At 39.6% G+C, this 27,175-nt stretch overlaps 1 protein-coding gene across 2 annotated transcripts in view; it reads right to left on the reverse strand.

The window, feature by feature from the left end:
- The window catches only part of FER (FER tyrosine kinase), a 137,446-nt gene that overhangs the window by 14,678 nt on the left and 95,593 nt on the right, over positions 1–27,175 (reverse strand). Inside the window, exons 13-15 of one of the 2 annotated variants that reach the window (XM_054178126.1) lie at positions 24,980–25,095; positions 23,326–23,420; positions 10,374–10,497 (exon numbers count right to left, since the gene is read on the reverse strand). In XM_054178126.1, coding sequence (XP_054034101.1) covers positions 10,374–10,497; positions 23,326–23,420; positions 24,980–25,095 — 335 coding nt within the window. Of the gene's footprint in view, positions 1–10,373; positions 10,498–21,110; positions 21,134–23,325; positions 23,421–24,979; positions 25,096–27,175 lie in introns of those variants that run through there. The other variant, XM_054178127.1, reaches the window with a different exon arrangement.

Here is a 27,175-nt window from a genome sequence, read left to right on the forward strand (position 1 = left end):
CTGGTTACAATTTCAGCTGTCATTTTATATCTGTTTCATATTCTCAGTGAGTTGTTGCTTAATTTTATTAATTTCCTTGTCTTTGTTTTATTATTATTATTATTCTGAGAGTTTGGTTAAGATTTTTGAATATTTGTCAAGCAACTTTACTGTTTCTCACCAAGTCTAGATGACAGCCCCTTCCAACATAAACCACTATATGAATTTATGTTAAATTTTTCAGTCTAGATGAAAGACAAAAAATACAAAAAATGCAAATCTGCTACTTGCTTCATTCCATAACACCAGTGTTGACCTTTTAACATAGAAAACAAGAAAATATTCTTGATTTCACAGTGTGAAAGATATACAAATTTGACACAAATGAGACAGACCTGCTACAGAATAAGTTCATTAGTTAAAGAAAACTTGACTTGCAGTATTTAATACCAATATTTGTTCCTAGTGCTATTAGAAAGTGTATGCCTTCCTCTCAACTACCATACTGTAATACCACTACCATTTCTCTGAGTTTTTCATATAACCCAAGCCATCATCACAGATGAACAGTACTAGGAAACCAGACAAAGCCCAAGTTATATGCAGTTCTGCTTGCTAACCATAGTTTTGGATACTGCCAGCTCTTCTCAACTATAAAATGACGAAAATTTTCCTCTGCACTGCATTAGTGATATTCTATTGCTCTCTATAGGGCATTTTGCAATTTTCAGATGAAGGAATAAAAAATTTACAAAAATAAATGCGTGGGGAAAAAAAAAAGAAGAAAAAAAACCAAACCCAAACCCCCAAATAATTGTATCGAGTAGCTGAACACAAGCAAAAACCCGGATTCTAGTAGGCCCAGTCAGCTTAAAGCAATACATACAGTCTAACTAAAAATTCATTGGTAAAGAAAGAATCTATTCACACATCAGATTTCTCAAAAATAGCAAAACTATATTCAAATACAAAATACGCTCCTTAAATATGGGGAGGAGTTGTTAAGTGTTTTTAAAAACACATTGTTGAAGATCAGAGTGTTCCTAATTAAAAATTCAAAACATCTATGCCCCAAAGCCTCTAATACATAGCAGCATCATTCCCTACCTGGGTAAAATCAGCTGTAATTAATTAACTGCCTCTTTGGCATAACTGTTCTTGTTTAGTCTCCCCCCCACACTGTGGCTGAACACCACTTTGCTCCTGGGGTATTCTCTTTCTGTTAGTTCCTCCTGGTTTGGATAAAATTGTTTAAATAGTTGTAGTTGCCCAAATACTGTACACTCCCATGTAAATATATTCTAACTGTACACCGAACCTTTTGACACGTTTGACAATTTTCATATTCATAAAGGTTATTAATATTTTGATTAATAATGCTGTATAATTTATAATAAAGGAAAAATTATAGATCCTTTTCTAAGGGAGTGGGACTCAGGTAGCTGCTGGTTTGGGTTGTATGTTTTATGATGTTGTGGGTTTTTTTTTACCCTGTATTTTACTGTGCTCTTCCTGCAAATAGGCTAAACTAAGGTAATCATGTATTGTATTGTTAGAGTAATTAGATTATTAGGTAAGGTAATTACATACTGTGCTTATGACACCTTATGCTACATTAAACTCTTATCTCTTAGCCCTGAGTTGTGTGTGTTACTCTTCCCCTGACTTTTTTGGGGAAGAAGGAAGGTTAGCCCTTGTGCTAAACTATTACAGATTTTTTTTGGTTGGTTTGCTTTGGCTTTTTGTTTGGTTTTGTTTTTAATACCAGCAATATCTCTTAATAAGGTGGCCTATAGAAAGTAACAGCTCTTCATCACAGTTCCCATTTGTGGTTTTAACTTGAAATGGAATGGAAATATTTCAGATATTCCTATTGTAAAAAACATGCTTTGAAATACCATTTCATATAAAGTACAGATAAAATTTTATAAATAAGACTTGAACTTCTGATTATAACTATGTGGTTTTTCAACTGTACTGCTGACAGTAATTCTCTGAAAGACTTATTCATTGAGGCATGATCAGCTATCATTAACCCAACAGTACAGAAATTTTTGATTCAGTAATAAATGTTTATATATTTTTTATGAAATAAAGCTATAGAAATGGAATCTTACATCATCAGTTACTTTCATATAGGCAGTTACAAATACAAAAAACCTAATTAACAATAGCAAAATTTATACTTGCACACTAAACCTTCATGAGACTATCTAGATTATTGAAAGGTGAAGTCATTCCATTGAAATGTAGTCTTTCTTTATAAGTCATTGACAGCACAGACAATTACAGACACTACAATAAAGACCTTAGGTATTGCAATTACCCATGAGGAAATGCAGTATTCAGAGAAACACACTATGCCCAGCCCAGGAAGAATAAGCTACTTTGGAACAGAACCAAAGCAGCCATTCCACTGAGCACTGAATTTCTTGGAGCCAGCTGAGGGAGCTGGTGGAGGTCATTGCCAGACCACTCTCCACTCTCCAGGTCAGTCATGGTGGAAAGGAGAGGTGCCTGTGGACTTGAGGAAGGCAAATGTCACTCCAATCTTCAAAAAAGGGTAATAAGGAGGAGCCAGGTAACTATAGACCAGTCAGCTTCACCTCCATCCCTGGAAAGGTAAAGGAGCAACTTATCCTTGGCATTATACTTAGGCACATCAAGGACAAGAGGGTCATTAGGAGCAGTCAACATGGTTTTACCAAAGGGAAGTCATGTTTGACCAACCTGATAGCCTTTTACGAGGACATAACCAGGTGGATAGATGGTGGTAGAGCAGTGGATGTAGTTTATCTTGATTTCAGTAAAGCATTTGACACCGTCTCCCACAGCATCATTGCAGCTAAACTGAGAAGGTGATCTGGATGATTGGGTAATGAGGTGGATTTGAGAACTGGTTGACAGAAAGAAGTCAGAGAGTTGTGGTCCATGGGACGGAGTCTAGTTGCAGTCCTGTATCTAGTAGAGTCCCTCAGGGGTCAGTACTGGGACTAGTGCTATTTAAAATATTCATTGATGACCTGGATGAGGGCACAGAGGGCACTGTCACCAAGTTTTCTGATGACACAAAACTGAGCAGAGTGACATACACATTGGAATTTTGTTCTGCCATTCTGAGAGACTTGGACAGGCCAGAGAACTGGGCAGGAAAAAAATTCATTAAATTCAACAAGGGCAAGTGTAGAGTCTTGCACCTGGGAAAGAACAACCCCATGTATCAGTATAGGCTGGGGACTGACCTGTTGAAGAGAAGTGAAGGGGAAAAGGAGCTGGGGGTCCTAGTGAATAAGAGGTTGACCATAAGCCAGCAATATGCCCTTGTGGCCAAGAAGGCCAGTGCCATTCTGGGGTGTATTAGGACTAGTGTGGTTAGTAGCTTGAAAGAGGTTCTCCCCACCCTTTTACTCTGCCTTGGTGAGGCTGCATCTAGAGTACTGTGTCAAGTTCTGGGCTCCTCAGTTCAGGAAGGACAGGGAACTGCTTGAAAGAGTCCAGCACAGAGGCCACAAAAATTACTAGGGGAGAAAAATATCTTCCTTCTGGGGAGAGACTGAGGGAACTAGGCTCTGTAGCTTGGAGAAATGGAGACTGAGAGGTGACTTCATTAATGTTTATAAATACGAAAAGGGTGAGTGCCAAGAGGATGGAGTCAGGCTCTTCTTGGTGATGCCCAGTGACAGGACAAGGGGCAATGGGTGGAAGTTGAGACATAGGAAATCCCATGGAAACATGAGGAAATTTTTTTTCACTGTGAGGGTGATGGAACACTGGAACAGGCTGCCCAGGGGGATTGTGGAGTGTCCCTCTCTGGAGATATTCAAAACCCACATGGATACATTCCTATGTTACCTGGTATAGGTGATTCTGCTCTGGCAGAGGCACTGGACTAGGTGATCTTTTGAGGTACCTTCCAGCCCCTAACGTTCTGTGTATCTGTGATATTTTGCAGTAGAAATCTGCTGTCCCCCTTGGCTGCTGTCTCTCACTGTTTTGCTTTGGGTTTTGGGGCTATTCTCCCTCTGACCTTGGGCCTCTCTATTTTGGCTTCTCTAAAGGTTTGAACAGGCCATGGAGAGGGAGCACATGTGGTTATATAGCCTTCTGGTGCCCTTTTATCCCCAGGAGGAGATAGAAGAGCTGAATTGGGGTGCAGCGGGGAACTGTGCTGTTGTCAAGTTGTACATATATATGTAAATACACTTTGTACATGTTTATTACCTCTTATACTTGTATATATATTTCCTTTTGTAAATACAATTCTATTTTAACTTCCATATTCTGAGTACGGTGAATTTGCTCTGGGGGGCAGATTCTAAAAAAGTTATTGGGAGGATTCAAACCAACCCATAATAGTAATTACTGTAAGTCATGCATAACTAAATGAAAAGTATATCCTGAATTAACATCCACAGAGTATGTAGAGGTAAACCAGACACTTTTAACATAATAATGTGGGCTTTGCAATGACTTTTTCCCTTTGAATTAAGGGAAAAAGAAGCAATAGTAATATGACTAAAAATGGAAGAACTGGACTACAGAACATGATCATGTTAGCAGCTAACACATCTTTTAGTTCAGAGTGAGGGAGACTTCCAGAACATAAATGCATTGACTGAAAGGAAAATTTAGGACTAAGGGATATATTTTAAAGGCAGTTAATCCAGATCTCCTTGCACATATACTGAAAACAAAAGTAATTTGAATTGAATACAAACTTTATGCTACATTTATTAGATGCATAGTTGAAGGCTACAACCAGGAAGTAACATTAAGAATATTTATGAACTGATTACTTTTATTTAGAGCTCTCTCTTAAAAATCCATCTTCAAATTTGCTTATTCACAGAGTATCGAACACTTCCAATGAGGGAACATTCAAAACTTGAATGTGCAACATGTTTCAGGGTCTTAACACCCTTGCTGATTAAAACCATCACCCTTTGTTCTGTCACTTGCAGGTAAAACTGTCTTTCTTCATCCTTATTGTAAGTCTCCTTTATACACTTCTCACCGTTTGAGGCTGTGCCTTTAAGGAAGGGGCACACTGGCTAAATGTTTATAAAATATTTTGGTATTCTAAATGAATTTCATTGGCCAAGTAAGGTGGGAGGTGAGGTTGGGCCCGGCGCAGCCGGGACTTTCTCTCAGTCTTCCTTTCTTCGCTGTCCCTTCCACACTGGACTGCTTCTGGGCTTCTTGCCAAGAGATAAGAACTAACTAACTCCCTGTGCTTAGGCCTCTGTCTGCTGTGCTAACCCCTCTTTTTTCTCTTCTTCTACCTCTTTGGGGGAGAAGGGAGGTAGGGGGGTGAAGGGGGCACAGGGGGAAGCCCCCTCTGTGGGGGGTCTGGTTTCTGGTTGAGTTTATTTGCTGTATATTTCTGTATATATTGTAAAGTACCTGTATTTGTTGTGTTACATATAATCTGTTTCCTTGTAAAATATACTCTCATTTCTCCGACTGAGTTTTAGCCGTGGTTTCTTTCTCAGTGGGGGAGGGAAAGCAGAGCCTTTCCTTTCAAACCACCACAACACTAAACAACCACAATGCAGTCTTCTCATCTCCCAGCTGAACAATCTCAACACTCTCAGGATTTCTTCATGGCAGAGGTGTTTCATCTCTCTAATTATCTTCATGGCCCTCCTCTGGACATGTTGCAATGGAACTATGTCTTTCTTGTACTGGAACCCCAAAGGTAGGCACAGTAATCCAGGTGAAGTCTCACAAGTGTGGATTATAAGGGGAGAATCACCTTCTGCAACTTGGTGGCCACACATTTTAATGCTGTCCAGAATACCGTTAACTTCCTGGCCTGTGAGCACATGTTGCAGCCTCACATACAATTTTTCATCACTTTTTTCCCCTGAAAACAGTGCAAGACCTTGCACTTGGCCCATGATGTTCACATTAAATTATTTTTAAAAGCAAACTTGATCTTAAATGCATTTTTAAAAGCTCTTAAAGAAGGTAAAAATCAATCTGCTTTTCAAGAAAAGCCATGAAACTCTGTGCAGAAAACTATCAAGGAACAGAAGTAGCTAACTGAGAAAGAAAAATATTTCTGCCCTTTTCAATTAGATTTATACATGTATTACTTGGAGATAAATGTACAACTCTATTTTACACACAAAAAGACCTAACTGTATCTTTGTTTTTGAAAGGTTGTACTGACTACCAAATGATAAAACCAGAAGAAATACTACATGTAATTGCTTCTTTCAATATTAAATATTTTCCCAATAGAGTTCTGCCATGATTTGAACTATTTTCATTACAAAATGATGGACAAACACATTCACCACATGCAAATCAAATACTGGAAAATAAAACTACTCATAAATGCTTACTGAACCAACTGAAATTATCACATCTCCTTCCTTATCTTGTTTTTCTAATTAAGAAAAAAAATGGAAGTATCTAAATAATAGCATGTACTTAAAAATGAAAACTAAGAAACAATTCTTCAATCTCATCTTAATTAAATGGAGATGGAATGATAACTTTTTTCTGTGTATGTTCAACCGTTCTTTATTACTTTTAATAACAGGGTTTCATGCTTTAAGCCCATTAATTTCTGCTCTTTAAACAGAACAAAGAACAACTGATATCTGAGCAAAAGAGCTCAAATAGTCACTCTCAATCATCAAGCATTCCAAGCCTGACAAATTTTAACTCTGTATTTGCAAATACTGAAACACCATAGCATACAAAAAAGTAGAAAACAAAGAGGAGATTAGTTGTTGCACTAGGTCCACTAATGAAAGGCTAAAATATACAATCTACATTTATTTGTGTGGCTACAACTTTTTTATAAAAGAACTTTTTTTTTTTTTTTTCAAGTGGCATTAAAGTAATATTAAGCAGTTGCTGAGCAGCCTTGACTTTGACATTAACTGCAAGATTAAATTAGTCACTGAAGTACTGAAAACTCCGTATGAAAATTCTGGACAAAGACAATAAATGAAAGTAATAAACAATAATATTCAAAGCTTAGAATGTTTAAACAAAATTAAAACCACTCTGCTACTTAGTCCATTTTCTCTCCAGTTATTTTTTTTTTACCTCTTTTTTATCTGAGAACCACTTTCAGTTGATGAAGCTTCTGACAAAAAAGAACAAGTTTATTGTTCTTCCAAAAAATTAATAAACTTTCTGCATGGTGCTGTATCTTCTTCCTGCTAAGAATTAGATTTTTCATTCTAATCTACATGCTCTCAACATGAAATTCACCCATGACTAATTTGTCTCACCTGACCTCCTTCATATCTTCATGTATATAGATGTATATATATAATGACATTTATGTAGGTAGTAATGCTGTGTGATTTATAAATATATAATCTCGTTAGAATAGCATTCCTAGAGATAAAGCTACTTCTTGACCTGCATGATTGCCACTGAACAATTCATTGTTGATAAAAACCTGAGCAATGTCACTACAGTAAGAGCACTCATCAGAATAGTACTAAGTATGAAACAGGTTGGTTATGCCAATGAAGGAGAACACAGAGTACCTACAAATGTCCTAGAATGCAAAGTGGAAGTCATCAATATTACAAATGGAAACCTGTTCTTCATAATTTTCTGTAAAGTGGATTACCATCATGTGTATGTCTCGTATTTCAGCCATATCATTGTAGCAGGACATATACTGTGATAATTTGAGAGAAAAAAATAGACTAAAACTAAGTACACTCCATTTGATACACAGCATCATGGAGGAGGAAACTGAAGAAACAACAAAAAGGAATGACAGGAACAGAAGAAATAAGGCACCCTAAGAGCATAATTCCTGATAATCTGTATTTTAGAGAAAGCTGTCCAGTATATTTTAACATACAGAGCTCCAGTTTTTCTCCCTTTATTATCTGAAAAATTGGTAGACTTTTCTGAACACACTTCAAAGGTAACTTCTTTGTTGGCCATACAAGTGTCTGTAAATTGCAGACAGGATACACACCTCAGAGATTGCTTCTTGAAATAGTTCATTACATATACATATATAATACATATAATAAACCAGGTTGGAAGAGACCTTCAAGATCATCGCGTCCAACCAATCCAACACCGCCCAAGCAACTAACCCACAGCACCAAGTACCCTGTCAAGTCTTCTCCTAAAAACCTCCAGTGATGGCGACTCCACCACCTCCCCAGGCAGCCCATTCCAATGGGCAATCACTCTTTCTGTATAGAACTTTTTTCTAACATCCAGCCTGAATCTCCCCTGGCGCAGCCTGAGACTGTGTCCTCTTGTTCTGGTACTGCTTGCCTGGGAGAAGAGACCAACATCCGTCTGTCTACAACCTCCCTTCAGGTAGTTGTAGAGAGTAATAAGGTCACCCCTGAGTCTCCTCTTCCCCAGGCTAAGCAACCCCAGCTCCCTCAGCCTCTCCTCGTAGGGCTTATGTTCCAAACCCCTCACCAACTTTGTTGCTCTTCTCTGGACTCGTTCCAGCAAGTCAACATCCTTCCTAAACTGAGGGGCCCAGAACTGGACACAGTACTCGAGGTGCGGCCTAACCAGTGCAGTGTACAGGGGCAGAATGACCTCCCTGCTCCTGCTGGCCACACTGTTCCTGATGCAGGCCAGGATGCCATTGGCCCTCTTAGCTGCCTGGGCACACTGCAGGCTCATGTTCAGTCTACCGTCGACCAGCACCCCCAGGTCCCTCTCAGCCTGACTGCTCTCCAGCCACTCTGACCCCAGCCTGTAGCTCTGCATGGGGTTGCTGTGGCCAATGTGCAGAACCCGGCACTTGGATGTGTTAAATCTCATGCCGTTGGACTCTGCCCATCTGCCCAGCCTGTCGAGGTCCCTCTGCAGAGCCTCTCTACCCTCCAGCAGATCAACTCCTGCCCCCAGCTTGGTGTCGTCAGCAAATTTACTGATGATGGACTCGATGCCCTCGTCCAGATCATCAATAAAGATGTTAAAGAGCATGGGGCCCAGTACTGATCCCTGGGGCACACCACTGGTGACTGGCTGCCAGCTGGATGTGGCACCATTCACCACCACTCTCTGGGCTCGGCCCTCCAGCCAGTTCTTAACCCATCGCAGTGTGCTCCCATCCAAGCCATGGGATGACAGCTTGGCCAGGAGTTTGCTATGGGGAACGGTGTCAAAGGCCTTGCTGAGGTCCAGGTAGACTACATCCACAGGCCTCCCCACATCCACCAGGCGGGTCACCTGATCATAGAAGGAGATCAGGTTGGTCAGGCAGGACCTGCCCTTCCTAAACCCATGCTGGCTGGGCCTGATCCCTTGGCCATCCTCTAAGTGTTGTGTGATTGCACTCAGGATGACCTGCTCCATAATCTTTCCTGGCACTGAGGTCAGGCTGACAGGCCTGTAATTCCCTGGCTCATCCAACCGGCCCTTCTTGTGGATGGGTACCACGTTGGCCAGCTTCCAGTCAGCTGGGATCTCTCCAGTGAGCCAGGACTGATGAAAAATAATGGAGAGTGGCTTGGCCAGCTCATCTGCCAGCTCTCTCAGCACCCTAGGATGGATCCCATCTGGTCCCATGGACTTGTGGGGGTCCAAGCTGCTAAGGAGAGCTCCTATCACTTGCTCATGGAACACAGGGAAACCATGCAGCTCCCTGGCTCCCTCTGCCAGTTCTGCAGGCCAGCTGTCTGGTAGACGTTCTTTCCAGCTAGTAAAAACTGAGGTAAAGAAGGTGTTAAGTACCTCTGCCTTTTCCTCATCCTGTGTTACAACATTTCCTTCCATGTCAACCAAGGAGTGGAGGTTGTCCCTGCCCTTCCTCTTGCTATTAATATATTTATAGAAGGACTTTTTGTTGTCCTTCACATCAGAGGCCAGTTTAAGTTCCAAATATGCTTTTGCCTCCCTAATTTTCCTCCTACATGCCCTAGCAACCTCTTTAAACATTCCATGGGTTGCCTCACCTTTCTTCCAAAGATTATACGCCCTCTTTTTTTCCCTTAGTTCTATTAAAAGTTCATTACACAGCCAGGCTGACTGTCTGCCCCAGTGGCTCCTCTTCCGGCACACTGGCACAGCCTGCTCCTGAGCCTTCATCAGCTCTTTCTTGAAGCAGGTCCAGCCCTCCTGGACCCCTCACTGCGACTGCATGAATTATGCTCTTTATAATGCAAATTATTATGGGAAAAAAAGTCATTATTAACTTACATTAATAGGAACAAACTACACAGATCAAATAATGTATGGCTTATTTTTACGCAAATGAATAAAAATGGTTTGAACTAGATGAGCAAAAATAATCTCCTTACAGAAAATGAAAAAGTATAATCTCAGTTTTAAAGATGGTAGGGATTACTCCAGTTGATAACAAGTACCATATATAGTTAAATAGTTAGCATTTCCAATAATGAAAATTACAACAGTGAAAACAAGTTCCTTACCTATGTATACAATTTTTAGATTCCAGATATGCCATACCGGAAGCAGCATCTAATGAAAATTTCACCAACTGTTTGGTTTTGAGCTCATCCTTCTTTTTTCTTAAAAAGGACAAGAAATCACCTCCTAGGAAAACATACAGAAAGACAGTAAGACACAACAGACAGGATATGCATATTTATCTCCCATTAGGGGTGCAAGACTAAACAAAATGCAGCTATTAGCTGTCCTCCTCAACTCATCAGTCTGAGGTCAAAATCACCTTTCAAAATGAAGTTTCCTTAACTTCTCTTAAATACTAGGCACTGTAAAGTGAAAGCTGCACAGGATGTTTTGGATATAACCAAAATCTTCACCACTGTACAGACTTACACGAAAGTTGTTGTAAAAAAAAATTGATGATTTGTGATAAACATACTTCCCTAATCACAAAATGGCTGCTGTAGGAGTTTATAAAAATTGTGAATAAAGAACTTACATCCTATTAGTTACATGAGATTAAATAATTTTTAATTGATCATTTGCATTAGTGTTTCGTAAATTCTGCACTGATGTGTTTGCAGAGATAACAAAGTGCCTTACATCTTGGGCATATATGACACTGGCCATTGAAAACAAACACTAATTACGTGACATCACAGTCTTCTGCACTAGAGAAACAATATCTGTGTCCTCTTGTCTGAGGATGAAGTCAGCATGAAAGATTTTAAAAAAATGGAATTTGTATTTGCAAAAAACAATTTGTGAAAAATTAATTCAGAACAAAGATAAGCAGGAGAGATTTTATACAAACACTACAGTGTCATGTTCTGACTGACATAACTGTATTAAAGACTCTTCTAAAATACATTTTGTTGTTCTACGCAAAGACAGAAAATAATAGTGGAATTTCCATTTCATACTACTTATTTGCTACTGTGTAGCCAGCCATTGCTCCAGTCTTTGTTCCTTTTCCCTTTGCACCTGAACTAACTACAGTGATTCTTTTGCAAGTAATGCAGTTACACAAATTTTTATATTGTCTTCCTCAGTACTGTGGAAAGAGATTACATATAAAAAATTTCATATTTCATATGAATTTCATATTCATATTCAAAATTTCTTAGGTAATTTCTATTTCATACTGCAAGAAATAATATATTAAAAAAATAAAGTCCTACTCTTATGAAATGCAACTATAATGAACTTAAGATATTAAGTTGGAGTACATCTAAAAGGGATTAGCACCTTAACTGTCAACTGCTTTATTTATTCATTTTGCCTAGAATCAGGTTTCTTTTAGTACAGACGATCTGCATATGAGGTCTTTATAGTTTGTCCCTTAATGAAAACTTCCAGAAAACAAACACCTGATAGACAAAAACAACTTTTTCTGTTTAGTTTGATTATTTTATTTTATTTTTTTTGGTAAACCTAGTAAACAACAGGAAAGTCAGAAATACTCTGATTTTGCAAAATCATATAATATTTAAAGTTGACAGGGACCTCTGGAGATCCTCTGGCCCAATCCCTTGCTCAAACATGATCACCTAGAAATGGTTGTCCAGCAACATGTACAGGCAGATTTTGAAAGTCTCCAGAAAAAGAGACTTGACCTCTTTGGTCAGGCTGTTTCAGTGCTCTGGCACCCTCAAAGAATTTTCTCTGTAAGTTCAAAGGAAACCTCCTATAGCCTAGTTTGTACTTTCTGCCCCTTGTACCATCACTGGCCACCACTGAAAAGGGCTCAGCCCAATCCTGACGACCTCCACCCTTTAGATATTTATATGCATTGATAAGATCCCCTCTCAGTCTTCTCTCTTCCAGGCTAAAGAGCCCCATGTGTCCCAGCCTCTCCTTGTAACTTCCCTAATCATGCTTGTGGCCCTGACCCTCTTGAACTGGGGAGCTCAGACCTGGGCACAATATGGCAGATGTAAACTCACTAAGGCAGTGAGGCAGGAGAACATGCTGGACACTCTCGTTAGTGCACCTCAGAATACTGTCATCCTTCTTAGCTGCAAGGGCACACTGCCAGTGCTTTGACATCTTGGTGGCCCTTCCTGGGATTCTCTCCAATGTACCCAAGTCTCTCTTGTACTGGGGATCTCTGCATTGGACTCCAGGTGTAGCCTCTCCTGTGCTGAGTACAGTGAAAGGATCATCTCCTTTGATCTGCTGGCAACACTTCTAACACAGCCCAGGATACCATTTACCTTCTCTGCAGCAAGAACATGTTGCTGGCATACGTTCAACTTCGGAGACACAGGGAGGGATGCCAGAGCAGGACCATAGAATCTAGTGCAGGTCGCACAGGAATGCATCCAGGTGGGTCTTGAAAGCCTCCAGAGAAGGAGACTCCACAACCCCTCTGGGGAGCTTGTTCCAGTGCTCTGTAACCCTCACAGTAAAGAAGTTCCTTCTCATGTTGACGTGGAACCTCTTGTGCTGTGATTTATATCCATTACCCCTTGTCTTATCACAGGGTGCCAACAGAGAAGAGCCTGTGCCCTCCCTCTTGACACCCAGCCCTCAGATATTTATAAACATTTAGTAAATCCTCTCTCTGATTTCTCCAGGCTAAAAAGCCCCAGGTCTCTCAGCCTCTCCCCATAGGTCATGTGCTCCAGTCCCTAAATCATCCTGGAAGCCCTCCACTGGACTCTCAAGTAGATCCCGGTCCCTCTTCATCTGGGCAGCCCAAAACTGGATGCAATATTCCAGGCGAGGTCTCACTAAAGCAGAGTAAAAGGGGAGTAGAACCTCCCTCCATCTGCTGGACACACTCCTCTTAATGCACCCCAGGATACCATTGGCCCTCTTGGCCACAAGGGCACATTGCTGTCCCATGGATAACTTGATATCCACCAGGACTCCCAGGCCCTTCTCCATAGAGCTGCACTTTACCAGATCACCTCCTAACCTGTACTGCTGCAGTCTATTATTCCTCCACAGACACAGGACTCTGCACTTACCCTTGTTGAACCTCATTTGGTTCCTCTCTGCCCAGCTCTCCAGTCTGTCCAAGTCTCGTTGGATGGCCGCACAGCCTTCAGCTGTATCAGCCAAGCCTCCCAATTTGGTGTCATCAGCAAACTTCCTGAGCAGACACTGTTCCCTCATCAATGTCATTGATGAAGATGTTGAACAACACGGGTCCCAGCACTGATCCCTGGGGGACTCCACTAGTTACAGCTCTCCAGCTGGACTTGGCACCATTGATCACCACTCTTTGAACTCTATTTTGTAGTCAGTTCTTAATCCACTTCACTGTCTGCTCTTCCATCCCACACTTCTTGAGCTTGCTCGCTAGGATGTCATGGGCTCTATTGTGTAACCAGTTCCTAATCCATCTTACTGTCTGTTCTTCTATCCAACACTAAGGTCAAAGTAGACTGCCTCCACTGGTCTCCCTGCATCTACCCATTCAGTTATGTCATCATAGAAGGCTATCAGATTAGTCAAGTATGATTTCCCCTTGGTAAATCCATGCTGACTGCTCATCATCTTCTTCTTTTCCAAGTGCCTAGAGATGATCTCCAGAATGAGCCACTCCATCATTTTTCCAGGGATGGAGGTGAGGCTGACTGGTCTGTAGTTTCCTGGAACCTCTTTCTTGCCCTTTCTGAAGACTGGAGTGATACTGGTTTGTGATGGTTTAAGCCTTAACTGGGAGTTAAGAGCTCAGATGTGGGGCAAGGCTGAAAATCTCTCCCCCACTCCCCCCTCCTCCCTCCCAACAGAGAGGGTAAAAAAAAGGAAGGAGCAAATTCACCAAACAATAATTTGGAGTCGGCTTGGAAGTAGAGAGGTAAAGAGTTTTCTTTAAACAATACATATATATATATATATGTGTGTGTGTGTGTGTGTGTATAAATATATATATACATATACATACATATATATATATATATATAAAACAATAACAGGTAAGGTTCACAAGGGCAAGGAACAAGGATGGATGGGAGGGGGACAAAAAATGAATAATACAAAACCAGTCTCTCTCTGAAGAGACACAGAGGAAGCAGGGAGAAGGATCAGGCCCGACCATGTGGCAGAGGAGCAGGAAAGCAGCTGCAGTAGCTCTCATCCAGGAGGGGCAGGAGCCAAAAGGAGAGCTAACAGCTGCAATGCCCTGCTTTTTATACCCTAGCTGGGCAGGGAGCAGGGAGTGGAACAGACTTAGCTTCCCAGGGGGAAAATGCCCTGCAGGGAGGGCAAAGTACCCGCAAGCCCTCCACCCTGCTTTGTTTTTTGTTTTCAGAATGGGCGTTAACCCACCACATGGTTTTCCTCCAGTCCTCAGGCACCTCTCCTGTCTGCCACCATTTTGCAAAAATGATGGAGAGTGGTAGAGAAACAACATCAGCGAGTTCTTTCAACTCTCTTGGGTGCAATGTACTCCTGGAGTACATCACTAGTTACATTCTGACTGCAGTTCAACAAGTGAATAAAATTATTTGATACATTCTTTCTTGCGTGACAAATTCCTAGCAATTTTAAAAAGCAGGGTGGATTACAGCAAAATTATGTCTGTTGAAATGACATCATACTGTATTTTTCAACTTGTAGGATTAAAAGGGGTTTGTATAAACCATGTAATCGGAAGCTAAGGATCATTTAGGTATTTATACAGATCATCTAGGTGAGCAAGCATATATTGCATCCTAAGTACACCCACAGCACTGCTGCCATGCACAGAGACCACAATGCCCTTTACTCCTAGGCTAGGTAACACACAGATAGAAGAGCAAGACCTGACTCTAAAGCAAATTTAATATAAATCATTGCAAAAGGTAGTTAGACTATGTTACACTAAGTATTACATTTGCAAAGTCTAACAAGGTGAATGGTGGGATACTGAATTTCAAATTCTAATGAAATCTTAAAAGAGCAGAATACAATTGCAAATGGGAGAGGGTATCAATCACCCTTCCTTTAACCTGAGAAGTTATTGAAATGGTCTGGTAACCAGCAAAAAAATGTATATTGACAGAGGGGAGAAAGTTAAACACTGCATACTAATACTGTCATTTCAGTGTCTGAAATGTGTGTCATTTCTTACACGTATAAGCAGAATTAGGATATTCAATATGTGGAAAACACTGACAATGGTCAGAAATCTTGTCTTATATTTAAGGGCATCAAATTAAATAGTGTGAAGCCAATAATCCTACCACATTAACTACTTATTCCCAAATGGCATAAAAAGGGAGTGTTGGGGGGTGGTGTGAGAAGAAAGGGAGGGAGGAAAGGAGGGAGGGAAGAGGGAGGGAAGGGGGAAGGAGGGAGGGAAGGAGGGAGGGAAGGAGGGAGGGAAGGAGGGAGGGAAGGAGGGAGGGAAAGAGGGAGGGAAGGAGGGAAGGGAGGGAGGGAAGGAGGGAGGGAGTATTTCTTTGAAGAGAAACTGTAGGGTAGACAGAAGATGGCTTTAGCAACAGCTAGGTATTAAGCCAGAGAAGTTATTTGACTAGAGAAAAAATTAACAGCCAGTCACTTTTACTACTAAAAATCTGCACTTTACCTCTAATTTTAGTTTATCTAGAATTTGAATTATCTTTGTTTGCTTGCCTGATTGATTTTTGACAGCAATCAGTAAGTATTCAGGATGTGGCCGCAAGACAGGGCACAGATGTGAAATGTCCTAGCAAAAGTCAGCTGCTGAGGATGTCCAATAAAACCAATGGGGCAGATCATGCAACACTTTATTTAGTTTCAAGTGATCTCTAAAAGAGAAGCAATTGGAAAACAAGCAAGCATACAAAAAATAGAGAGATCTCACTGCCATCAGAAGGAGCAAACTGGGAAAAAAAACATCACCATGCAGAGAAGAAAACACAGCAGCTGAATCACATAATGTGAGACAAGAAGTTCACATTTTTTTCTCAGCACCAGCTATAATGGATCTGCAGGTACTTCCTCACTTTATGCCATGCAGCTGTCTTCTCCAATAGAGACCAAAAAGAAGGTTTGATAGGTTAGGCAGAATTCTGATCTAACACACTCTGTGGAAGTAAAACGTGCTGTGATATACAGAAAGGCACAACAGAACCACCTTTATTTCAGAAGAGATGGACTGACTAAGCCAAGCTAGACCAAAGACAGCTGCAGGAAGGACAGCACAAACAGGGTGCAGAGGTAACCTCAGAGCCTGGATAAAGAATGGTTTATCAGATCCTGTTATAGACACTACAGAAATTACTATGCTCTTTCTGAACACACCTGGGAGCCCCTGTAGGTGACATAAAGCAGTACTGCACCTGAGAAAAGAAAATCCGTCACTCTGAATTGTTTCTGTGTGAATGCACACATAATCAGCATCCCAAAAACTTCAGTACAAATCTGAACAGGTTACCTTATCCAGTTGCAAAGATGGATGTTATGACCTTGCTGAACTCCACCTTCAAAGCTAGCTATGTCTAGATATGAGCTAAACATATATACTTGAAACGTAACTCAGACAACCTTCCCATGCTCTTAGATTACTGGATGCTTTCACAGCATGTGATATGCTTATACTCTACCTGTTTTCAGATACAAGCGTTCAGCAAATTGACTGTAATGTATGCAGCATGAGCTTAAAAAAACAAGGAACACAAAATTCATGTCCATTTTAGTAGGGGGGTAATTTTTTCAAGTGTGTATCCATTATCAAATGGGAATTCTGTGGTGGTATCAGAAATGCACATCGGTATTCCAAAGGATTGTCCACAACACACTTAAGAGTGAAAAATGTCCACAAATTCCCACTTGGGACAGATTGTAGGAATCACACTCAGAGAAGATCCCTGATAAAATACAGCCACAGAACAGATTTGGTGACACAAAACTGACTGTATGAGGTAAGGATTTGATCCAGAAAGGACATCAAGTTTTCATAATATCATAATACACAATGCTCATAATGTAATTTATTATTGTAATATATATGCTAGAGGAAGCTAAATTAAGACTCAACAGAAAAAACAGATTATTGAATTTCCTATTTTTGATTGTTTGAAAAGGTAAAAAGAAAATTCCTCCAAAACATTCCTGGGAATGTATTTTTAACTATGTTGACTATTGAAATGTTTACATATACAGAAACCTGAAACAGGAAGTAGGCTATCAGCTTGTGATTAAGCAGTCCAACAGCTAAGAGTAAGCCACAAAAAATATTACTACAAGCTGAAACAGCTGCATGAAGTTGAAACTGCACCACAGCACTACACAACTATCTTCAAAATCCTTCACTCTAAAGCACAGTTCACAAATATGCTAAGGTAGAAATTCAATTAAATTATTAAATTAAATTATTCTTTCAGGGAAGGCTAAAATTCAACCACATCAAATGATGGAGAAGGAAGAATTTTGTGGCTTGGAATTATTATTTGTATTTTACAGATTACATGTGATTTTGATTTGGTTTCACCATAAACATAGAATGATAAAAAAACACATTCAAAGATTAAAGGGATTCATTCCCTTTGAATGTGTTCCCTTTAAACACATTCAAAGATTAATTTAGTTTTGATTATATGGGAGAGTGCATGATAAATTAAGAACTGATGAAAACACAGTTAAGTAATCCTAAGTGTTTCTGATAATTAAAATTCCTTACTCTCAAAGCAGAAAAAAACACAGTAACATCCATGATCACTGAGAGAGAAATTAGGAACAGGAAGTATGAGGAAGGGCAAAAGAGAAGGTATTCTAGTTTCTTAACTTTTTCCATGAAGAGATGCTGAACACACTCTGAAAGGAGAAAGAAGAGAAAGCAGGTTTTGTCAGCCCCCTCACCATCTACCTTATAGTCTTCTCTACACCCCATCAAAGCACAGTATTCATTTGTGATCAGTCCAGACTCTGGCAAGCTCACAGATAATGCTAGCAGCATTCCAAGCAGTCTCCCTGACCATCAATTAAATTTGCTAAAATTCAGCTACTCTGAAAACTCCTTATGCCCTGTGCAGCCCTAAGGGGCACAGGCAAATTGTTCTCTTCCTGTTCTGACTACCCAAGAGGCTCTTCATAATCACTTCCCTTTCTTCAGTCTTAAGGTCAACAATGTAGAATAAAGCACAACAAAATTACTGGAAAAACAGACACAGGACAAAGAAAAATGAACAAATTAACCCTGAAAATATTAGTAAAATGCTCAATTTTTAAAGACTGATGTGGTATATTTTATTAGACAACTGTAAAACACATCTTAAAATATGATGATGTCTGAGTACTCCAGGTTGTCTTCCATCTCATATCTTAAAATTCTTATACCTTAATTTAAGAATCATGTGAAATTTCTAATTTTAAAAAATCATTAAGACTCTTACTTCCATGTTTTCAATTTAGTGGATAAAGAATCCTATGTCTGTCATCATCAATGGTTGTATCATAAAAATGTGATTACCGTTACAAAAAAATCCCCAAGCTTGCATTTTCAGGCCTTCACCTCAGTTTAATGGAATGGCTTTTTCATCAGATGTTTGACAAAAGATGAGGGAAAGGCTGAGGTTCTAAATACCTTCTTTGCTTCCATTTACAACAGTAAGGCAGGAGGACTTCAGGATAACTGCCCTCCTGAACTGGTATATGGGGTCAAGGAGAAGTATAATCCCCCTGAAATCCAGGAGGAAATAATTAGGGACTTGCTGAGCCACTTGGATACTCACAAGTGCATGGGACCAGATAGGATCCATCCCAGGGTGCTGAGAGAGCTGGCAGATGAGCTGGCCAAGTCTCTCTCCATCATTTTCCACCAGTCCTGGCTCACCAGACAGGTCCCAGACAACTGGAAATTGGCCATTGTGATGCCCATCCACAAGAAGGGCCAGATGGAGGAACCTGGAAACTACAGGCCTGTCAGCCTGACCTCAGTGCCAGGAAAAATTATGGAGCAGATCATCTTGGGGGCAATCACCATGCATCTGAAGGATGGCCAAGGGGTCAGGCCTAGCCAACATGGATTTAGGAAGGGCAGGTCCTGCCTAACTAACCTGATCACTTGATCAGGTGACCCGCCTGGCGGATGTGGGGAAGGCTGTGGATGTAGTCTACCTGGACTTCAGCAAGGCCTTTGACACCGTTCCCCATAGCAAAATCCTGGCCAAACTGTCAGCCCCTGGCTTGGAGTCCAGAGAAGAGCAACAAAGTTGATGAGGGGTTTGGAACATAAGCCCTACAAGGAGAGGCTGAGGGAGCTGGGGTTTCTTAGCCTGGAGGAGACTCAGGGGTGACCTTATTACTCTCTACAACTACCTGAAGGGAGGTTGTAGACCGACGGATGTTGGTCTCTTCTCCCAGGCAAGCAGTACCAGAACAAGAGGACACAGTCTCAGGCTGTGCCAGGGGAGGTTCAGGCTGGATGTTAGGAAAAAGTTCTATACAGAAAGAGTGATTGCACATTGGAATGGGCTGCCTGGGGAGGTGGTGGAGTCGCCATCACTGGAGGTTTTCAGGAGAAGACTTGACGGGGTGCTTGGTGCCGTGGGTTAGTTGTTTGGGTGGTGTTGGATTGGTTGATGGGTTGGACGCGATGATCTTGAAGGTCTCTTCCAACCTGGTTTCTTCCAACCTGGTTTATTCTATATTCTATGTATTCACTCTGCACTGGCTCACCACCTCACCTGCACCTGTTCCTGATGTCCCTACAGCAATAGACTGTTACCGACTTTTTCTTTCCCTTTCAAAGACAGACTGATTCCTGATTCTTCTCGACATTCCTGCCCAGTTCAAGCACCAACTACACCGACCAGCACCAGAGAGGGAGAGACTGCCCTGAGAGAGAGAAAGCTGGGATAACGAGGCACTTGCATCAAGGCTTTGAATACATGTCAAGATTGGATGAAGGGGCTGTGACAGAAGAGGAACAGAGGGGTGGATTGTGATGGGTTACACCCATCCTGGAAGTAGTGGAAGAGGGCTTGTAAGAGCATTGCCCTCCCTGCAGGGGGGTTTCCCCCTGGGAAACTAAGTTAGTCTGTTCCACTCCCCCTCCCTGCCCAGCAAGGCTATAAAAAGGACACTGCAGCCATTAGCTCTCTTGTCCCCTGCCCTTTGCCTGGACAAGGACTGCTGCTGGTTACCCTGCTTCTCTGCCATGTGATCCTCCCTGTGCACTTCAGGCCTTTGCAAAGGATTGGTTTTGCATTTCATATTTCTTTTTTCCTATCCATCCTTGCTCCTTACCCTTGAGAACACTACCTGTTATTGTTACATATATATATACATATATATATGTATATATATATACTGTTAAAACAAAAATTCTTTACCTCTCTACTTCCAAGACAAATCCAATTTTTTTCTTGGTGTAATTCCTCCTTTCCTTTCTGTTTGTCTCTGTTGGGAAAGAGGAGCGGGGAGCAGGGGAGCAGGGGAGGGATTCTCAGCCTGGCCCCCATCTGAGCTCTTAAGTCCCAGTTAAGGCTCAAACCACCACAACTCAGCGCTGGTCAGGCCACACCTTGAATACTGTGTCCAGTTCTGGGCCCCTCGACTTAAGAAGAATATTGAGACTCTTGAACATGTCCAGAGAAGGGCAACAATGCTGGTGAGAGGTCTTGAGCACAAGCCCTATAAGGAGAGGCTGAGGGAGCTGGGATAGTTTAGCCTGGAGAAGAGGAGGCTCAGGGGAGACCTTATTGCTGTCTACAACTACCTGAAAGGAGGTTGTAGCCAGGTGGGGGTTGGTCCCTTCTCCCAGGCAACCAGCACCAGAACAAGAGGACACAGTCTCAAGCTGCACCAGGGGAGGTTTAAGCTGGATATGAGGAAGAAATTCTTCATCTGCAAATTTACTGACCTGCAGGACAACACCAAGAAGAGATTTGGTCCCTAACAAGCAAGGCGATGTATTTTTTCACATAGGAATTCCTTAAAGAGAATTTGAATACTAATTGTACATATTACATTACAGTATTTCCCTCATGTCTTGAAAGGTGCTGGATTGCGAAAAAAGTAAACCAATCTTTCTGTGCTGGAGTAATCTATGATAAATTGACACTGGGTGCACATATACAGTGAGATCAGTATGACCAACAGTAAGTGATTGCTTAGTTAATGATGGTGCTCTTTCATTAACATATACAATTTCTCATCTACCTTTTCACTTCAGTTATGCATCCACAACATGCTCTAACACCATACTTATTATTTCAGCTAGTTCTTGCTAAATCATCTGTCTTTAAATTTCTTTATTAACGTGATTACCGTTAACGTGATTCTTTATTAACATGATTAACATTATTTTAGGGTATGTCAGTTAACACACACACATCAAGAAGAGGGATCTTCCTAAAAAACATAATTGATGACTTGCTTTATTTCTCTGTTCTCTGTTGGCAATAGCTGGGTTATTTTTTCATATAACAATGAATGCAGAGATGCATAAATATGCATCTACCACTTTCTCCATTGTTTTCACTGATGATGCTACACAGAGGCATGGTTTTTAATCCCATTTACCTTTGCAACACTGTAAGAAGGCTTCTTTGCAGAGACAGTTTATCAGCATTTATTTTTATCTTCAGAGATGTGTGCAGAAGACAATTACTAAAGTATGCCTTGAAACCCAGGATACTGCATTTAATCTCCATTTATTTAATAAAATTAATCTTCCATAAAAATATAATAATTTAATATACTCTAACTGATTAAAGAAAATTCCAATACGTCAAAGATTTCATCAGTGCTCTTGTACAAATGCCACTAGTCAAGAATTAAATACCATGTATGTCTTCATGAATGAAATGGTTCTTAAAATGCTTACTGTATTATTTTGAAGATAAATCCAGTGATGTATAAAACAAATATAGTATTGCATGTTAAGTATCACTAGAGGCTACCAAACCCACGCATTTTCCAGCTGCTGCAAAAATCAACAAGAAAAGATAAAATTGCCTAAAAGCTGTTATCATCCCAACAGTTTGAAATTCTCTGCAGCCATTGTTGAATAATATGAACTCAAGATTCCAAAATCAAATCTAAAGTAATCTATAAAGGGAACAATATGTTTTTGATAAAGAAAAAGCTCTTATATTACAAAAGATGACCCAAATCTGAACATTACGAATTGAAAAATTACACAGCCATGTTATTTCTTTGAATATAAGCATATTAACATTCATCCTTTAACTCTATTTTTAAAGAAAGTACCATATGCTCACCAAGCCTCTTTCCATCACTTTTCACCAGTCCTGGCTAACCAGGGAGGTCCCAGTTGGCCAGAAGGGTGAGAAAAAGAATCCAGGGAACAACAGACTTGCCAGCCTGACCTTTGTACCAGAGAAGGTCATGGAGAAGTCCTGAGTGCCGTTATACATCATGAGCAGTGCAACCAGGTCACGATGCCCAACTGGCATGGGCTCATTAAGGGCAGGTCCTGCTTGATGAACCTGATTTCCTTCTATGACAAAGTGACCTACTTAAGGGATGAGGAAAAGGCTGTGGACTTTAGCAAAGCATTTTACACTGTCTCCCACAGCATCTTTCCAGAGAAACTGACTGATTGTGGCTTAGACAGGTAGATGCTTTGCTCTGTAAAAAAACTGTCTGGATGGCCAGGCCCAAAGAGTGGTGGTAAATGGAATTAAATCCAGTTGGTGGCTGGTCATAAATGGACATGGTTTAACACTAGACTTGGTAGAGATAGATAATTGTTGGACTCAATGACTTTCAAGATCTTTTTCAACCAAAGTGATTCTATATAAGTATCTTGTCAGGAGGAACAAAAGAGAGCTGAGATAATTTTCAGCAAATTGTGTTTTTCTGAATAGCTGCAGAAATACTCAAAACAAATTTGCAGAGCTCACTCCACTCCAGACCTAGAAGAACCTAGTATTTCCAAAGATCCACAACACAGGCAACTTTTGAGATCAGTTATAAGAAAGCACATAAAGACAAATTTAAAGTAATACATTTTATATGATGGAAAGAATATATCTGAAAATAGGCAGCAAAAAGAAAAAAAGAGGAAAAAAAAAGATAAAAAATTACCTGGAACAAGTTCCATAACAATATAAATAGGTTGTCGTTGTGTGCAAACTCCTATAAGTTTTACAATATTAGGATGATCATATTGTTTGAGTATTCTGCAAAACACATAGTAGGTTGATTATACTAACAATAACTGATTAAATATTATACAAAAGTATCACAAACAATGTTATTTTGATAGAACATGTCATCACTGTTATGATAAAGAAAATAAAATCAATGCATCTAATCAGTCATCATCCTGTTTGAAATGGAGGGCAAGATGATTAATAAATCAAGACTGAACAGTTTTATTCCTACTGTAGTTTCATCATTTGTCTACATAACTGAAGAATGGTCTGACAGGTTTGCAGCTGATCTCAAGAACCCTTGCAATTAAGTATCATTTCACTGGTAGACCAAAAGCAGAGCTACACCAAAAAAGCTTACACAGCATGCCTTTACATTTCTCTGCTGCACTTTTCAAAAGCATACTAATTCCAATTTTACTTTAAAATACTAATTAATATAGCAAGTTTTAGAAGAATATAAAGAAGCAATTTTTATCTTGGGAATTAAACAAAATTACATTATTCTAGCACAATACTTCAATAAGAACATCTGTAGCCTATATCAGCATACTATGATTTGTAAGAGAATTGAAGGGCAAGGAAGAACGAGACCCTTGTAATTTAAATATTTCTTCTACTATATGCTGACTTAAAGCATCTCCTCTTTTTCCTTTTATTTTTTCTAGAATCAAAAGTGAAATACTAACCTACTTGGTACATACATATTTAGTGAGAAATAGCATATTTAGATTTTTTTTTTAGACTAGCACTGCCCTATCAGTGGCACGTTGCTTAACAAACAGAACATCTCTGCAGCTGTCAAGCTAACATCCATTTTAAATGATTCAATAAAGTGGCTGACTTTCATTCCCTAAAGGCAGAGAGTATCTTTTATTTTTCCATATAGATCATACTAGCTTGGAGCAAAATGAAATCATGTGAAACTTCATAGCAAGAGGAAGCAAGTTCATTTAAACTGTGAAATTATCTCTATGCAACTTTCTTCCCTGAGGCCTCAGACCTACCTATATAGGTGAGCCTATACTCGGAATACTTGCTGTATTGTGGCACGACTGTCACTTGAAAAGTAAGTATGCAATCATATGCTGCCTGACACAGTACAAAATATCTCTATCAGAGTGAACAATTCTTACAAAGATAAGGTTACTAAATGGGATCTATATGATAACCTAGCCACATTTGATCAGCTCTACTAGTCATGCATACAAGGTAGGATTTATGACTGGTATAATCACATTTAAATTAACAGCATCTTCCAGCCTTCCTATTCCAGCCCTCATGGCACATTGAGAACAAGTTCTAAAGGGAAGGATTTAATAACAAAATTGTGTTTTATAGAGAGATTTTGCTTTCTCAAAGATGTAGTTTCCAGCAAGTGCAGATGCTGCCGCATTCATATGTTAAAAATTCCTATGTTTAGTTATCAGGGCAACAGTTGTGGAATGTACTGAGGGAGAGAAGGAAAAAGTTTGATGACTGCTTCTTTCAATTTTCTGAAGGTCATATTTTGTAAATGCACCTAGTAATAAAACATGGAAAAAACACCACCACAAGTATGTTTCAATTAAATTTAGAGAACCTACCTGGCTTCTGAAAGAAATTTTATTTTCAGTTCCTGAGGAAGATCTTCTTTACAAGTTTTTACAGCAACAGGAGTTTTATCCTTTAATGTTCCCTTATACACCTCACCAAAATTACCCTAAAATCATGGGGGGAAAAAATAAAAAAATCACCATAAGTAAATGAAGTCTTCACAAATCTACAGAAAAAATAATGCAGATGGGGAGTGTAACTTGTATGGAATTCTGAAATATGTTTATGAAGCACATGACAGTATCTATCCAGTATCAGTTTGCACAGACATAGTACATCTATTATACAGCCACAATGAATGGGTTCTACCTTGACCTTGCTAGAAAGAGAAAAGAATACATTAATTGTGCAATTATAATTTTCTCATAAAACCTCTTAGCAATGTCAACAGACATTGATAATTTTACTTCCCCCCCTCTTATTCTTTCATTCTTTCATTTTTATACTGTTGTATCCTGTCAGTAGTTTTCAATTTGCAGTCTGTAAGAGACCAAAAGATATCTGTGAAAAAAAGACAAAAGCTCATTAATGTATATAAATTCTCATATACACAAGAAAGAAAAAAATGCAAAATAAGAAAAATGAAAACTATTAATTTTGATCATAAACTAAAACCACACTAAAAAGAAGTGTGACTGTGACTGTGTATGCCCTGAAGAGCAATTTTAAAAGTTAAGATCAGCATTGCTGTATACAGGCATGTATGTAAGGCCTCATATTTGGACAAACCTTTAAAAAGTAGCTCCTTTCAGAAGCATAACTGTTATGGTCTTTAAAACATAGCTCCATGTTAAGTTTTGGGGTTTTTAGCCTTCACAGATGGTTTTAGTTACATTTTGTATTTAATAACAAATACAATTAAGTTTTAAATTCACAGCTGGTGGATTTCCATATGAACTCCACTTGTGTATGCTACTATCTGGGGCTGTTCTTCATCAGTGATGAAAAACACACTACATCATGCATTTGAATATGGTATTGCCAAAGAAAGAAGGCAGAAAAGGAAAAAAAGAAACTCACAGATGTAAAACATCAATATGCTGCTAGTAACCAGGGATGAATGTATGCCTAAACATGGGTTTTCAGTAATATTTTATATATAGCCTAGGTAAGCGTACAAAGAGCATAAAGATATCGCTGGAAAACAAGGTATATTACCTATGGCAGCAATCTGCCCTTCTGAAATAGCATTTCTAGAGGCCACAACACTAGCTCTTGATACCTAAAATGGCATGAAGTGTCCAAAGCTAAGAAGCAGAATCACTCCCAACCCTAATTCTTCTCTACGACTGCAGTCAGAATTGTTTGATAGTGAAAGCTGAACCCATCTTAAGGATGGCTTCAATACTACTTAAGGGTTGAAAATGCCTTTTCTTCTTTATTTACAATACTTAAATATTACTAAATATCTATCAGGTTCCTTTCAAGTAGCTTTTGTGGAGTATTACACAATTAATCCTGAGAAAAGAATCAGACCATTCAGTCCTGAGGTAAAGGAATATCTTTGTTTTTTCTGACGTTTGCATCAAGCAAACTTTATGCATTAAGCTTTCATTGTTTTCCGCTTCATCTTTTCTGGGCCATCCAAAATGTTATAGAGCCCCCTGATTTCTCACTTCATTGGTGAATGGCTGTAATTTATTTAACATTTCCTTGTAAGGATGTTGATAGTCTTGTCATTCTTATCTTTTCTTTGAATATTATCTTTTTAGCAATGGATGGATAATGGATTCACACTATGTTCCAAGAAAGTTTTTATTCTGTCAACATATCTTTCTATAATAACTTATAAATACTGACTTGTCTTTACTGAATGTTAGAGATACTTTGTACCAAAACCATGCAATGCACATGTAAATTCAGTTTTCTAAAATAATCAGTTTGCAGATTGCATTAACTGTCTTTACAGATCAAGACTAAGTAATTTTCTAGCAAGACAGAACTTTTTAAACATGTGAAATATCTTTATTTTTCTCCCTTGATAGCATTTGTCTCAAGAATGTGAAGCTGCACCATACCTGTATTTTATGAAGACACAGCTCTGTCTACCAGTAGATACCTCTTTTTGTCATCTTATTTTTGGTAACAGAATTTTCTGACAGTACTGAATCCCCCAGTTTCTTGAAGTGTATCAATAATTTTATATATATCGTAGTAATAAGGCAATTATAGCTCTAATTTGTCCC

Source organism: Dryobates pubescens, chromosome Z (assembly GCF_014839835.1).
Source record: "Dryobates pubescens isolate bDryPub1 chromosome Z, bDryPub1.pri, whole genome shotgun sequence".
Lineage (NCBI taxonomy): Eukaryota > Metazoa > Chordata > Aves > Piciformes > Picidae > Dryobates > Dryobates pubescens.